Here is a 17,353-nt window from a genome sequence, read left to right as displayed (position 1 = left end):
GCAACATATAGGAGAGAGATTAAAAAGGAAACAGAAACAATGAGATGGATGTACTTTTTTTAGAAAACCAAATAGAAAAGAAACAATTATTTGTACACAAGCGCATAGAAAACTTATTTTTGTCAGTTTTTTAACTGTAATTTCGTAAATATAGTAGCCTAATGTGTTTGTTGGTCTTTGAGGGACCTCTGCTGGCAGGATGGAGATACGACACTAACTGTATTAGATGTTATTTTCCTATTTTTTTCTCCAGTAAAAACAATAAATATCATACACGAGCTGTATGTTAACTTTATTTTTTATTTTTTTTCATATACAGTCATGCCCAAAAATATGGACACCCTTGATAAATATGATAAAAGAAGCCTGTGAAAATTAATCTGCATTGTTAATCCTTTTGATATTTTATTTTAAAAATTCACAAAAATCTAACCTTTCATTGGATAATAATAATTTAAAATGGGGGGAAATATCATTATGAAATAAATGTTTTTCTCTAATAAACATTGGCCACAATTAAGAACACCCCTAGAAATTCTTATGAGTAAAATAACTCTAAAGTGTATTCACAGTCATATTCACAATTTTGAATATAAACATGATTATAAACATGAAATTATCCAGCCATTGCTTCCTGTTTCACAGAAATATAAAGAGGAGGGAAAACAAAGCCCAAATGCCCTTAATCATCCATCACAATGAGAAAAACCAAAGAATATATTTCTGATGTGCAGCAAAAGATAACTGAGCTTCACAAATTAGAAAGTGACTTTATCAAATGAGCTAGAGCAGTGAAAATTCCCATTTCCACCATCAGGGCAATAATTAAGAATTTCTAATCAACAGAAAATGTTACGAATCTGCCTGGAAGAGGACGTGTGTCTATATCGTCCTAATGCATGGTGAAAAGGAGAGTTTGAGTGTCTCAAGACTCTCCAAGGACCACAGCTGGAGAACTGCAGAAAATAGTTGAGTCTCTGGTTCAGAAAACCTTAAAAGAAAAATTGTCAAACAGCACCTACATCAATACATGTTGTTTAGGAGGGTTACAAGAAAAATTCTCCTAGCTCATTCAAAAACAAACTAAAGCATATTAATTTATAAGACACAGTGTTGGGGAGTAACTAGTTACATGTAACGGCGTTACGTAATTTAATTACAAAATTATTTTAACTGTAATTAGTTACAGTTACTAAGAAAAAATGAGTAATTAAATTACAGTTACTTATGAAATCTTTAACGATTACAAAGGGGATTACATTTGAATATTTACACACATCCACATACAGATTTAACTGATTTATTTCCCAAATTGCAATGACTATTCTGAGACATACCGCCCTAATAATTTCCGGGATGCGGAAATACAGTCTGGTTCGTAGAATCCAGTCATAAAAACGAAATGCCTAACGCGGACGGAATATGCCACATTTTGGATGACTAAATCAAAAGTAGGTCAGTACACTTGAATCAAAACATGACATGGACTAGTGTCTGTGAATATTAAGCCCCAAAAATGCAATATATGACTTGCACATTCTGCGTGTCTGTGGAAATCAGGCGCGGACTGGACACCGGGAGAACCGGGACAATTCCCGGTGGCCTGGCAGCCGATTTTGCCCGCTATTTTAATATCATTATTGTATAATTGCCTGCCGAATGTACTAAAGCGATCATTTGCGAATCCGCCGCTTGATAATTAAATCTCTAATAAATCAGGAAGGGTTAGTCATGACTCGCGCGCTCTCCGCGCCTCCGCCCAACGGTTTGGATCAGACTCAGAGTAATCAATGAGAGAGAGAGAGAGAGAGAGAGAGAGAGAGAGAGAGAGAGAGAGAGAGAGAGAGAGAGAGAGAGAGAGAGAGAGAGAGAGAGAGAGAGAGAGAGAGAGAGAGAGAGAGAGAGAGAGAGAGAGAGAGAGAGAGTGGACTGTGGAAGCGCACAGCTGGAGCAGAGAAGCAGAACTACTGTTCAGGGTTTCAGGTCAGTTTCATCTGTAAAGATGCTTTTTTTTCTTTGTTTTTTTATTGAATTAATCAAGCAGCAGCACGTTGCTCATCAGTCATCACTCAAAATACTATATAAAGGACATCATTATTATCTGTTGTAATGTTACAGTAGTAATTTAGCTGAAAAACAATCAGATTTTTTTTATAGGTTTAGGGGGAGCTAAGACAGACAACAACACAACCCTTACGAAAATTAACGTTTTAATATATTTCTATAAATCCAGAGAAAATAGTTACTATTGTTTAACTGTGGTAACCAAAAATTTAAAATGATTTTACAAATTGAGTTATTTAAAAATAAATACAAATCCATTTGCAAAAAACAAAACAAAAAAAAAGGTTATTGTATATAGGCTAAAAAAAGCATGGTCAATTTTTGTAAGGAAAACATGACTCATGTACAATATTAGGATTTTTCTATAAAGATATTGTAGTATTGTAGAGTATTGTATTGTAAAGTATAGTTTTGTTCAATCTTGAGTATTAAAGTCAAGAGAGAGATGGATAACAGGGCAAAATAAAGAGACTGAAGAGAAAAATGGAAGTGAAGGTGCAGTTCAGGAGAGAACTTTTAATCATTTAGCATGTCCCCAAATTAAAGATTTAAACCTTTTTTATGTCAGGTCCATACAAAAAATAGTTTTGTCCATGAATTTGTTTGTATGAGTTTGAATTTTCCAGTCTGAATTTTTTTCCCAGTCCTTCCCTCCTGTAAATTAATGGCAAAGACATGGCTTCATTTACTACACATAGGCCTACTGAAGCTCGCAGTGTTTTCAACCTCTGCTGCCTCAATATAGGAGTACACGAGCACATAAACATAGTTTCTAGAACTGCTTTGTGTCACTTCATGTGCATTTTACTTATTTTGAGAAAACTATCATCATATCATATACAAAGAGACAGCAGTTTAAAAAAAACACCAATGTTTCAGGAGTTTATTACACAGAATACGTCACATGCTTATTAGATAACTGTATTTGAGGTGATGAATATGCTTTTATTCATTATTCTTTAATTTTCACAAATTTAGAAAAGTAATCAAAAAGTACTCAAAAGTAATTAGTTACATTACTTTAATAAAGTAATTGAAAAAGTTACACTACTATTACATTTTAAACAGGGTAACTTGTAATCTGTAACCTATTACATTTCCAAAGTAACCTTCCCAACACTGATAAGACACGACTAAAAACTTCAAATGGTACAGGCTTCTATGATCAGATGAAACTAAAAAATTAGCTGTTTAGCAGCAAACACTTAAGATGGGTTTGGTGAACACAGAGATAAAAAGTACCCCATGTGTACAATGAAATATACTGCTCTATTTTTGATGTTGTGGGCCTATATTTGTACTGGAGGTCCTGGACATCTTGTTTAGATACATGGCATCTTTGATTATATCAAATACCAACATATAAAAAATCAAAAAGTGACTGACTCTGTTAGAAATCTTATAATGGACCATGTTTGGGTCTTCCAACCGTACAATAATCCAAACACAAACCTCAAAAACAATACAGAAATGGGTCCCTGGGCACAAAACCAAGCTTCTGCTATAGCCATTCCAGTCCTCTGACCTAAACCCTACAGAAAATGAGAGGAGTGAACTGAAGAGGAGAAGCACCAACATGGAGCTGGGAATCTAAAGGGTCTGGAGTGATTCTGGATGAAGGAATGGTCTCTGATCTCTTGTCAGGTGTTCTCTAACCTCATCAGGCATTAAAGGAAAACATTTAGAGCTTTTAAACTGGCAAATGGAGGTTTAAAAAAAGAATTCAATAAAAGGTTGTCCTGAATTGTGGCGAATGTTTATTAGAGAAAAACATTTATTTCATAATGATATTTCCCCCCATTTTAAATTCTTATTATTCAATGAAAGGTTAGAATTTTTTTTTTTTCATTTTTTAAATAAAAGATCAAAAGGATTAACAATGCAGATTAATTTTCACAGCCTTCTTTGATCATATTTACCAAGGGTGTCCATATTTTTGGCCATGACTGTAGCACTGGTGCTGCAGACACTGAATGTTTTTACATTAATATTCTGTACAGGGCACCCAAAATCCAAACCTTGTTGTTTTCAGACAAACATTTTCTTTATTTAAAAAGAAGGCCAAAAGGTATCACTAAAAAATTATAATAATAAAACACCAGGTGTGCTGTACTTGAAGGACTGCACAATTTTGCACAATGTTTGTTTTATTTTTTATTATATATATATATATATATATATATATATATATATATATATATATATATATATATATATACAGTACAGACCAAAAGTTTGGACATACCTTCTCATTCAAAGAGTTTTCTTTATTTTCATGACTATGAAAATTGTAGAGTCACACTGAAGGCATCAAAACTATGAATCAACACATGTGGAATTATATATGGAATTATATACATAACAAAAAAGTGTGAAACAACTGAAAATATGTCATATTCTAGGTTCTTCAAAGTAGCCACCTTTTGCTTTGATTACTGCTTTGCACACTCTTGGCATTCTCTTGATGAGCTTCAAGAGGTAGTCACCTGAAATGGTCTTCCAACAGTCTTGAAGGAGTTCCCCGAGAGATGCTTAGCACTTGTTGGCCCTTTTGCCTTCTGTCTGCGGTCCAGCTCACCCCTAAACCATCTCGATTGGGTTCAGGTCCGGTGACTGTGGAGGCCAGGTCATCTGGCGCAGCACCCCATCACTCTCCTTCTTGGTCAAATAGCCCCTTGATGCCTTCAGTGTGACTCTACAATTTTCATAGTCATGAAAATAAAGAAAACTCTTTGAATGAGAAGGTGTGTCCAAACTTTTGGTCTGTACTGTATATATATATATAACTAATAATGGTTATGGTTATTATTTCTAAATAAAAACACTAAACAAAATATTTTTACTCAAATTAGGGTTTTGCAAGTACTCAATGAATTCGAGGGCGCCCTCGCGCAGAAACTCCACAAGAACTGATGAAGTTCCAGGAAATTCAGCTTTCGCTGTAGATGTAGCTGAATAACATTCAGATAGACGTTTTACTGATGAAACTTGATGAAAATAAACAATGACTGCGACAATATATGCTTTTATCTCTGCTCTTCAAACCATCGCATGTATTTTTATGAGAATAAAGTTTAAAATGCAATCTTAATTTATTCTGCGTGCTGTATTACCATGTGGACTCTGATTGGACGGTGGAGAGGTACTCATGTTTATGTAATGATCTGTTTAAATGAAGATATCTCCAAATGCATTCTTACTAATGAGGTTGAAGATATCTACAAAATGAACATGGACTCGGAGTTATTCTGTTTTTGATATCATCTTTTAATTTCTGACTAGTAAATATTGCAATAGTATCTAGTATTTATTTAAATATTACTAGTAAGTATTCATTAGATACTAGTACTTATTTTTTAGATACTGGTACTTATTCATTAGATACTAGTTCTTATTTAATAGATACTAGTAGTTATTCATTAGGTACTAGTTCTTATTTAATAGATACTAGTAGTTATTCATTAGGTACTAGTTCTTATTTAATAGATACTAGTAGTTATTCATTAGGTACTAGTTCTTATTTAATAGATACTAGTAGTTATTCATTAGGTACTAGTTCTTATTTAATAGATACTAGTACTTATTCATTAGGTACTAGTTCTTATTTAATAGATACTAGTACTTATTTATTAGTTACTAGTTCTTATTCTTTAGACACTAGTACCTTTTTTAATCACTACTAGTAACTATTCTTATCTTACTAGTCAGATCTGCTTTTTTACTCGTCTTATGTTATGACTAGTCCAAATGGCTACAGTAGAGTTCAACAAAAAAAAATTACTAGTAAAATAAAAAATCAGTAACATTACTAGTACTAGTAACTAGTAAACAGTACTAGTAACATTTAGAATAAGTACTTGTATCTAATAAATGTGTACTAGTATCTATTAAATAAGTAATTGTATCTTTGTAATAGGTACTAGTATCTAATGAATGAGGACTAGTTTTTAATAAATAAGCACTAGTACCTAATGAATAAGTACTAGTATCTAATAAATAAGTACTAGTATCTAAAAAATAAGTACTAGTATCTAATAATAAGTACTAGAATAAGTACTAGTGTCTATTTAATAGGTACTAGTATCTAATAAATGAGTACTAGTATCTAAAAAATACATACTAGTACCTAATGAATAACTACTAGTACATAAAAATTAAGTACTAGTCACTAGTGGAATACATACTAGTCAAAACTCAATAGTTGATATCTCAATGACGGATCCCCATAGAAGTCAATAGCAAAAATGTTAAATTTGTTACTATTAACAATATAAAAGTTACTAGTCACTAATGAATAAGTACTAGTGTCTAATAAATAAGTACTAGTACCTAATAAATAAGCACTAGTATCTAATTAATAAATACTAGTACCTAATAAATAAGTACTAGTATCTAATGAATAAGTACTAGTACCTAATAAATAAGCACTAGTATCTAATGATTAAGTACTAGTATCTAATGATTAAGTACTAGTATCTAATGAATAAGTACTAGTAATTTTACAAAAGACACTAGTACCTAAAGAATAAGCACTAGTAGCTAAAGAATCAGCACTAATACCTAAAGAATAGTTAATGAATAAGCACTAGTACCTAATGAATAAGTACTAGTACTTAATGGAAAAGATACTAGAGTCTAAAAAATAAGTACTAGTAACCTGAAAAAAGATACTAGTACAGCTTATAGATTAAATGTTACAAAGGCTTTCCATACATGCAGTTAAATAAAACCGTATTAAAAATAGACTTCTTGGTTGCGTGCTACAGTACAGAGCAGCACTGTTATAATGGCGCCATCTGCTGGTGACATTTCATATTGAACAGGCCTGATTCATTGGTTTAGTTACTAGGTTCAACAATTTTGACCCTATGGATCAGCTCATTGCCAGCTCCATTGATTATTTTTATATGAATATTTTAATGAATGTGACACTTGCCAAAACAAAAAAACACTTATCTAAATAAGTCCCAAGAACTTTGAGTTTGCAGATATGGCAATAAAAATCTTTACTCTGGATAAAAATGTTAAAAAGTAAGTATTATTATTATTTTTATTATATTATTATTATTTGTCAATGTAAGATTGGCATGAGGAAAACAAAACTATGCATTACAATATACATTCAGTATACTGTGTTGTATGGTATTGTTCAGTATCGCATAAAGTTTTAATGTTGATTTATAGCATTTGACATGTTCTTTTGACACATTATTCTATCTTCTTATTGAAAATTATAATTCCACTTGTATGATGAAATATTCCACTATATTGCTTTCACATTTGCATCTGAAGTTTATGAAATATATAAACTTATATAAAAAATATAAAAATATAGGAATATAAAAAAAGTAAACATGCATCCAATACATTTTTTCCCCAAAATCATATTAATAATAAAACAGACATTTTAACTTGCCCCTACACTGTCAATTACATATTTATAAGGTGCACTTCAATACCTGAGAACGTTTATTACAAAACATATTAACAGTAGCATAAGTCTGTATAAATTCAGTCAATAATTGCTCCAAACATAAATAAATCTAAAAAAAAAAAGTGCTTTACACGTGCATCTTCCTCTTTATCTGAAACCTGATGTGGTGGACTAATCCAAGTTCATTGTATGATACATCTGTCTTTAAGAAATGTTCAAGGTCAGTTGCCTTGATAGTTTTCTAGTTTATGCCTCAGAGTCTTAAATGTTGGACGGTCCTCTGGCTCTGCTTTCCAGCAAGATCGCATGATGCTATAAATGACCTGTGGACAGTGAGGCGGCGAAGGCATTCTGTAGTTGTCTCGTGTGACCAGATCATACACATCACAATTACGGACACCTATAAAACACGGCACAAGGCTTCAATAGACAGATTCAAATGATAACGACTAAGATACATTTATGAACTATAAATATTTGTAATAATTTGTACAGTATCAAATACTTTAGTAATTAAATATTTATTAATTGATCTATAGTATAAATGATAAGAATTCGATCTCAAATCTTAAAACTGACCTGGATATGGTGCAGCTCCATGTGTGACAATCTCATAAAGAAGAATCCCAAATGACCAGACATCAGATTTGCCTGAGTAACGTCCATAACCTATAGCCTCCGGCGCAGTCCATTTATATGGGATTTTCTTGTCATCAGATATATAAATAGGTTCCTAGATATGAATGAACACTATTTTATTTCATTACTGGATGACTTTGCACTACCTAAGGCTATAAAACGGACAGAGCATCAAAAGTAGGAGTTAAAAGACAACTTCCTCTCTGGTTATGAAGAGCACATTTAAATGATGTAAAATCATTCACGGGGTTGGTTAGATTTGATTATTGTTCTAAATCATTATATATAGCAAACAAAAATATGATTTCATATCACAGGATCAGGTGAATACTGTTACCACTTTTACCTACTGGTGCTGTAGATACTACTTTACTTTGTTTGCATACTGCATTGGCAAATAATCTGCATTACATGTAGAACTTGCTGCATGTATTTTCATGCAGCATGTGTTGCACAATAAAAGCATATCATTTTAGCTCACCTTAATGATTCGAGCTAGGCCAAAATCAGCAATTTTGCAGACATATCTCTCTCCAACTAGAACATTTCTTGCTGCAAGGTCTCTATGAATACTGTTATGTGCCTCTAAATATGCCATCCCATCTGCCACTTGAGCTGCCATGTCGATCAGAGACTCCATTTCCAGTGTCGTACCCTCTGGATCTGATGGAGGAGGCAGAGCAAATCAAGAAGTGAGAGAGTATTATTACACACACAAGAAAAAGATATGCATTTGAAGAATATAAAGATATGAAGAGACTTCAGTCATACGTAACTAAGGGACAGTGACTGACTTTTTAGGAAATTCAGCAGGTCTCCCTTCTCTATTAGTTCTGTGATGATGTAAAACGGGACAGAGGAGGTACAGACGGCAAAGAGAGAAATCAGGTGTCTGTGACGGAAACGCTTCATGATCTGCACCTCCATCTGAAAGTCCTTCTGCACAAGAGCATCTGCGTTATATAAAGAAAGAGAAAAACATTAGATGGATGCATTTATTTAAAAAAAAGTATTGTTCTACTATTTCTAAAAATATACTTCGTTTTATTAGAGTAAGCTCTCACAGTTGCACAGCAAAAAAAATTGTTTTAAACATTTTGTTAGATTTACGCTTAAAACAAGAAAAAACTATCTATAAATGGAGTGAGAAGGATGTCGTTGTATAGTATGCAATTTCTGAGTAAATTTGTGCTATTTAAATTTGAGATTCTTATGGACAAACAAGACAAAGTTGGGTAGCACTTTATTTTACAGTCCTGTTCCCCATGTTCATACTATGTACATATTATAGTAGTTACAATAACTATGTAATAACTAGGTACTAACCCTGAACCTACCCCTAAACCTAACCCTACCCCATGTAGTTACCTTGTAATACCAGAACTTTCTACGACAAATACACTGTAAGTACACTATAAGTACATGTAAGTACACGTACTGTAAAATAAAGTGCAACCCAAAGTTGTATTGCAGTATATCTGTAGTATTGTGTTTATTCCACAATATTCCAAGTCAGGGTTTGAATTGCGATTGAAATGCCGGTTTTCTGCTTGAGGTATTGGTTTGTAGATTAACCAGTGTAATGTTTAGGATCACTGCCATTCTGCATGACCTACATCGTGTCCAGCCTAGGCACATTAATACACTGTAATGTGTGCAATGTGTGTGAAATGGTGGTTGTAAAAACTGTAGGGTATTCATGTCTCAAGGGCAGGTTTTTGCTTGAAATCTGAATATGAATTTTGTCATATTGCCTATCCATGTCATGCTTGTCCAGTTCCTTCTCTGAAGGAAATTCCTGAACACTGCAAAGCCGGAGGCTCTGTCTGGAGTATTGTGCACTTTTTGAACTGGTTTTACTCGAATGACCACTCTTGAGAAAAGGTAGTGTCTGTTCTATTTCTTACATAGATTTATGAAATGCATAATCTTCATTAATGTTTATTAACCCTCATGTAGATTGCAAAGACTCTGGTTTTGATACACTGCATTAACCTGTGTTGTCAATGGGACTGTACATCTACAGTCTTTTGCTTAAATCAGAAGGTTAGATCCAAAAAAATTTAGCGATCCACCAACTTTGAAAATCATGCAGTGTGTACATTTATACTGCTAGATCCTATATGATTTTGCTGTGCAACTTTTGCATTCTAGTGTTCCTGTGGCTCAAGTGGTAGAGCACTGCATTGCATTAGCAGCGCAAGGTTGTGGGTTTGATTCCCAGGGAACACGTTAGGTAAAAAATGTTAGCCTGAATGCACTCTTCAAGTCGCTTTTGATAAAAGGGTCTGCTAAATGCATAAATTAGTGTTCAGCTCTGCTCTGTGGAGACTCTAGCTGTGAGCTCACCATTATTCTTGAGGATTTTGATGGCCACTTTAGTGTGATTTTTCCACCTGCCGCTGTAAACATCAGCAAAGTGGCCCCCGCCGAGCATCTTCTCAAGAGTAAATTGTTCTTTAGGCAGCTCCCACTCATCGACTAAGGGGGGTGGAAGAACCCGCGGCATTTTCTACAGAAACATGAGTCAGTGGTGTCAGGGAGGAAGTCTACAAACACATTTAGTTTTATGAGAACTGTCCTCACATATTCACTGGGTTAGATGCTTTTCAATCAGACACTGTCAGCATATATATTTATTGGAGGATAATGAAAAAATGAGCTGCTTGATGTCGATGAAGTTGACATTTCCATAACAGTAAAGGAACTATTTCAAGCACTTCCTCATTTGACAAAACTGAAAGAGAACAGGACCATAAGAGAGATATACTTATAAAAACAAGCAGAGGAGAGGAGAATCTTACCCGAATGCAGGGTTTTCTAAGTAAATCCGAAGTGGAGAGTGGGTGAGTTTGATAATATTCCACCAACTCTAATACACTGGCAAACTGAGGAGCTGGATTCACATAGAACTGACCACTAGTATGGTAAATCTTGAAGTGCTTTGCTTTGGCCTGTGATTTCACTAAGAGACAAGATTCAGAACTTCAGTCTAAAATTGTACCTTTTATAGATACCAATGTGTGCTGTAACAAACTCCCTAATGGCTGTCGACAAATACACACACACAAACACACACACCTGAGAGTACGAAGCTCATGCTGTCAGTCTCACTGATTCGCACAAGAAAGGATCCATTAACATTTTCTGCTGACATGAGGAGACTCAATGCCTCAACACGGCTCAACTTTCCAAAAAACCACCTAAAAGAACAGAAACACCAGGGTCATATGATTTCCTTTGGGGTAACAGCACGGGTAGTTAATAATGAATCATTAATTGGTGATCATCCACTATTTAATTTACATTTATTCGATCTGCTGAAAGCTTCAAAATACTGTTAAAACACCATAAAAGTACAAAAAAAGGAACCACTTTTTTAAGCTTTACAGTATAGTGTTGTTCAATTTGTGAACAGATTGTATCTTTGAATCATACTTGTTAAAAAGAAATATTCACCAGATTGTTTCACAGAATGATTTGTTGATGAACCAATGTGTTTCTTCCTGTCAGCTCTGTTTCAGTTCACATCAAGGATGATAAGTATTATCATAACTCTAAATCATTCAAAATCTGTGAGAATAGGGAAGTCCACACCACCGCTATAATGATAGCGTCGCTAGAACGTTTTTACTAGGGACTCAGTAAAATGCTGTTGATAAATCCTTATGTGTCAAAGGGATTGATGTATATCGACCTCTAAATGATTTTCTCTGATTATATTTCAGCAATCAAGTCGTGTGATTTCTGTAAGCAGTTTATAATCAGAGCAAGCAATGCCAGAATCGTGACTGAATCTCTATTATGATCTAATCATTTAAACAGGCAAAAATGTGGAACTTGTTTGCTAAACAAAATAAGCACTGGATGAGGTGGAAATTAGGCCAAAACAAAACTTGCAAATGTCTTCTATAGGTCGTCAATGACAAAGCAGCTCTTTAAATGTCAGGTAGAGATGATTTATATCCAAAACATCATTAAAAGAGTATTAAAATATGGGCACACTTTTTAATGGGGGAGTGTGGAAAGGCTAAAAAGGCCTCTAGTAAACAAAAAGTTCCTGGTAGCCATTGACTTCCATAGGATGAAAAAAATACTATGGAAATCAATGGTTACCAGCAACTTTTTGATTGACGACATTCTTCAAAATATCTTCAATGTACAGAAAAAATTTTATTCAGAACTTCATACAGGTTTGTAAAAACATGAGGGTGAGTAATTGATACTAACCTGTTTATTTTTAGGTAAGCTCTCTATGTGGCAAAGTGACTGTTGCTAATTCATTTGTCCTTTCTGTCAGAAGTAGTGTTTATTTCAGAACTGTTTCCTTTTAGGGGTTTGTCGTGTCACATAGACAGCATCACTGATTATAATGAGCTTTATTACACTGCTCTCTGGAATACTTGATTCTGATTGGTCCCAAGGGTGTTGTTCCCCAAAAACAACTCTCATCATCAACATAGCCGAATAACACACCACTAATCCAGGTATTTGAGGCTGGTCCTTTTATTCACTTAGGTGTGTGAACTGGCTTTAATAGGTTCAAAACGTTTTTACCAATTCACTGGACGGGTACATTATAAGACAACAACAAAAATATTGGTCTTTTCTTTATCCAGAGCTTCAGAAGATTTGCTATAGCATGCATAAACCAGTGTTTTTATGTTTTAAGTGGGCCTACTATTGCGTCCTTGTTGAACCTTGACGTCTTTGGACCGCATTTAGAAATGGTACAGCCTTAAAACATTTTTTATTTGTGTTCCACAACGAAAGAGAGTGAGCGAGATAAAGATAGAGAGAAGTGAACTATACCTTTAAAGGGGTCATAGGATGCCCATTTTCCACAAGTTGATATGTTTCTTTAGGGTCTTAATGAAAAGTCTGTAACATAGCTTGGTAAAAATTTCTCAGTGGTAGTGTAAAAAACACCTTTTTTACTCTCTTTTCAGATCATGCCGTTTTGTAGCATTTTTCTTTAAATGTTAATGAGCTCTGCTGACTCCGCCTCTCTCTTCCTAACTGCTCTCTGAGAGACTGTTTACTTTAGCTATATTCATCGAGAAACTAGCTAATTAGCACATTATTAGAAAAGGCGATTTGCAAAGATTAATAAGAAAAATGAATGTGAAGCTGGATCACAAATGATTCGCGCAAACATAGAAGCATTTAGGTAGATCAGGGGCTCAATCGCTTCAAAAACAAACTTAATCCTCAGCGTCTTCAGTGGCTCAGATGTCAGGAGTAAATTACGACTGCTAGGTTCATTATTACATCCAACAACAAAACACCTCAAGACATTCTTGTCTACATCTGTTCTGGCGGTGAAACAATGGCTGGCTGATGATAGTAAGGGTTGCCAGTTTTTCGCAACAAAACCAGTCCAATTGCTTTTCAAAACTAGCCCAATCGCGTTCGAGGGGTGTACCCCGGCAAAAAAAAAAATCACATTCTGTGGGGTAAAATAAACATTTTTTTGTTAGGGATCCCAGTAAAATTTGCATTCCAGGGGCTAAATATCACATTATTGGGGTCACTACAATCCGCAGACATGAAAAAACAATCCATGGCATTGGTGTTAAAGTAACCCAATTTCACAGGGAAAACCAGGACTTGGCAACACTGATGACCGTTCACTCAGGGCGGGTCTAAGGTAAGACTAGTCCAGTCTGTGCTGAAACACTACTGTTAAATCAAACCATCGTGGGAGGAGCCTGTTGTTGAGACATCACACAGACAGGCATCTGAGGTCAGCTGAATTTGAGAAACAGGTAAGGATTTGAGAGAAAAAAAACAAAAAAACACTGGGTGGATTTTTATAATTTTGGGGTGGTAGTGTACACACACTGCAAACACACATTTCAGTTCAAACAACTTGTTAAAATGCATGTAGCATCATATGACCCCCAGTGTTGTGCATGAACGCGTTCAATGAACGACGTTCACTGAACGCGTTCATATTTTCGCCGAACGCTGAACTGAACGAATCACTTTTCATACAATGACCGTGAACGAGAGCGGTGCTCACTCTGGCAGGAATGAACAGCACGTGGAGTTCACGTTCACGCTCATTTGAAAAGTCAGGTTTTACCAGGGCTTAATTTGAGACGGAACATGTTCCATCACCTCCGACATTGGATCCGGCACCTACTGTGTCCAGGGAAAGTGCAGAGCCTTGTCTTCTAGAGAGAAATTGTGTCACAGACACGGCTCTGCACTTTCTATTTTAGCTATTGGACATGAACTTGTTAGTGGCCTTGATTTTGAATATGTTATACTGTACACCAGTTTGCACAGTCAAAGTCCAGAAAAAAGCCATTGTAAGATGTGTTTGCCAAATGAAGGCATTTCAAATTCAAACATGCACTTCCTCATTATTTAGGACTAAAATTGTGTGTTTTGCCAGATTATGTAGCATTTATTTCTGTCTTGTCTTCTTCAGAGAAATTGACAGATTTCTAAATGTTTATGTAGCACTACAATGTTTAACTGGTTAATTGTGCTGTGATATGTTGTTGTTCTATTTTAAAACAAGTTAAAATGAGCTTAGGATAAAAATGTTTATGAGCAGATAACAGTGATACTGCATTTTATTTATTTATTTTTTCCTTGAGGTGCCAGCTTTATTAAAATGCTGTATATTGTCGTGGAGGGATAACTGGCAGATTTCAAATTGTTTGTGTTGGACTAATAACTTGATTGCCTTGTTGAATTCTGAGGAGACAGGGTCACCCTGTCAGGGTGTGATTTCTGCTTAAAATGAGCTGAGGACCAAAATGTTTCTTGATGTGTTGTCTGTGGTCTTCTGTTATAGCTATATCAATTCAATACATTTCTATTGGAAATAAATGTTGTTAAATAAACAATGGTTTGAAAGTGGTTGCTTATTTATTCATTTTTGTGAAAATGGAGGATATTTCCCTCCCTCTCAATGTAGTGGGTCAATTTTACCAGATTATACAGATGCTGATGTGTTTTGTTTTCATAGCATCATCATATGTGAGTGAATGTCTTTGATAGGGGACATAGTAGTGCATTTGTAGTTCTATGAGCATTTAAATATTTGTAAATCAAAATACACCTGATGACAGTTAGAATTTGAAGTATTGAGTATATTTACTGTATATTACAGTAATATATTCTGTATATGACCATATTATGGTGATCCTGGGGTCGTGATGATGGGGCCCTTGAATATTGTTGCCCAGGGTACAACAAAGTGTTAATCTGGCCCTGACTGTGTCACTAAAATTAATTGCCTAAATGAAAAACAAAATTACTGTTTGTGTAGTGTTCAATGTTTGTGACACATGACTTGTTGTAGTTGAGATTGCTGTTAGCCTCGATCGTTTCACGCAGGGGAAAAATGTCAAAAAGTTTTTTGTGCAGATAAATCCAGCATCTGAAATTGATTGCTATGTTTGTATATTAGAGCTATATGCTGTATAATTTTCAGTATTCAGAGCTATTCAATTCATTTGGACAAATATAAGTCAGGAAGAGTTAGAAAAAAAATATTAATGAATGTAAATGGCATTGTCATTGTTTACTCACTGTTTACTGTCTTTTGAGGATGCTAGAATGTGTTGGTCCAGTATTTAACATTGAGCAGGGTAAGGTCATCTTAAGTTAAGTTGTTCGGCTGCTAGCTGTTCATTTTCTTTAGACAAATATAATCAGGAAGATTGTTTTATTATAAATGAATGTAAATGGCATTTTCATCGTTTACTCACTGTTTACTTCCTTTTGAAGGTGTGAAAATGTGTTGGTTGAGTATTGCACATTGAGCAGGGTAAGCCCAAGCTAATTTGACATTACAGTACATGACTACTTTGGTCTGGTTTAAATAGTTACTGCCGTTCAGAATATGCTGGATTTTTGTCAGTAGACTGATCTTTTCCCTATGAACCTGAATATACTTTTTTTTAAGTCCTGGGTAATTTGGTTCATGCTGGCTAAATAAAAGTTTCACTGAACATACAGTATACCTTGACTGCACCTTGTATTTTCCAATTTCTACATATCATGATTACACATTATTTAAGGGGTAAATATATTCTCTATCTCAACATTATTTTTCTCCTGGCTATAATAATTGTCTCTTGTTTATTGGTACAATAATTTTGATTAATTTTGGAGTGGCAGTGATTTGCAGCTGGTAATGGATGGTAAAGAGGTTCTATTGAGTAAGATAGTGGCCTATCTTAAAACGAATTTAACAAATGAACGTGAACTAGTTCGTTTTTAGATATGTGAACTTAGTTCATTTAAAAAAAAAAAAAATGAACTATGAACATGAACTAGTTCATTATCATCTGTGTGAACTGAACTTTGAGCTAGTTCTTTTTAAGTATGAACTGGCACAACACTGATGACCCCTTTAAATCTTCTCTGTACAGAGACACTTAGAAACGCGACAAAAGTGAGAAGTCCAGATGCATAGGGTATGAACAGGATTCAAATTACAGTCTTGGGTAAACTAAATTGTTTTTATATATAAATTATTTTAATTATTTCATATCCTACAATATAGTGACGTTGCTGATAATCTAATTTAGAGACTGAAACTTGCAGAATTATTAATAGGTATTTTTTTTATATATAGCCCTGCTCTAGACATTAGAAAAGTGATGAGCAAACTAGCAGACCTACGTTACTTTGCAGAAATAGCTTGGACACTCACGGTTGAGACTCCACGGACTCCACACGCGCCAGATAATTGAACGGTACAAAACCTGTGGCCACGCGTCCTTGTGAGGCGATTTTCTTCGCACTCCACCAGTCACCGGAACTGCTGACAACCTCTAACATATCACCAGCTTTGAACGACAACTCCTGGAAGTCGCGAGCCTCAAAGTCCCACAGAGCCGTATAAAGTGCGGTGGCTGTCTTCCGGGCTGGCGGCGGCTCGCTCGCCGGTTGTCCGTAACGGTCAGATTCGGTATTACCGAGCCCGTCGCCAGTAGAGTCGCGGTCAGTTTTCATCCTGGTTTCTCTGTCGGTCGGTGATGGTCCGTATATTCTGTCCCATAATGTCTTAAGACATGGGCAAATTGTCCCCAAACACTCCCCCATGAGATACAACTGTCCCCGAGAGACACCTGCTAGCGGATTCCCATACGAGTCTGCTGTTTTAGGGAACTGACATTAAAATGAAACCTTCCGCATTTGAACCACGCCTGTGGACGACAATGACACAAGTTGAGTAGGCTAAACAAA

The 17,353-nt window shown here is 35.1% G+C and overlaps 1 protein-coding gene across 1 annotated transcript; it reads right to left on the bottom strand.

Moving 5' to 3' along the window:
- Positions 1-6,836: 6,836 nt before the first annotated feature.
- LOC132118041 (protein-tyrosine kinase 6-like) lies at positions 6,837-17,323 on the bottom strand. The gene is made up of 8 exons (XM_059527522.1): positions 16,818-17,323; positions 11,219-11,340; positions 10,942-11,102; positions 10,487-10,649; positions 8,932-9,090; positions 8,619-8,800; positions 8,078-8,231; positions 6,837-7,898 (listed from the first exon to the last, which is right to left on the bottom strand). Exons 1-8 carry the CDS (start codon positions 17,207-17,209, stop codon positions 7,720-7,722), a joined length of 1,512 nt encoding a protein of 503 aa, XP_059383505.1. The 5' UTR covers positions 17,210-17,323; the 3' UTR covers positions 6,837-7,719.
- Positions 17,324-17,353: the final 30 nt, after the last annotated feature.

The sequence above is a fragment of the Carassius carassius genome, chromosome 37, assembly GCF_963082965.1.
Source record: "Carassius carassius chromosome 37, fCarCar2.1, whole genome shotgun sequence".
NCBI classification, from domain to species: domain Eukaryota; kingdom Metazoa; phylum Chordata; class Actinopteri; order Cypriniformes; family Cyprinidae; genus Carassius; species Carassius carassius.
The sequence above is the reverse complement of the archived record's forward strand: the minus strand, read 5'-3'. Positions and strand labels throughout refer to the sequence as shown.

Bases quoted from the DNA above. Each gene is read 5' to 3' on its own strand.
- LOC132118041 (XM_059527522.1), bottom strand. From the start codon at position 17,209: ATGGGGGAGTGTTTGGGGACAATTTGCCCATGTCTTAAGACATTATGG. The intron at 10,650-10,941 runs GTAAGATTCTCC...ATGTTTCTGTAG, and splicing joins TTAGAAAACCCTGCATTCGG to AAAATGCCGCGGGTTCTTCC. The intron at 8,801-8,931 runs GTCAGTCACTGT...CTCCTCCATCAG, and splicing joins CCTGCTGAATTTCCTAAAAA to ATCCAGAGGGTACGACACTG.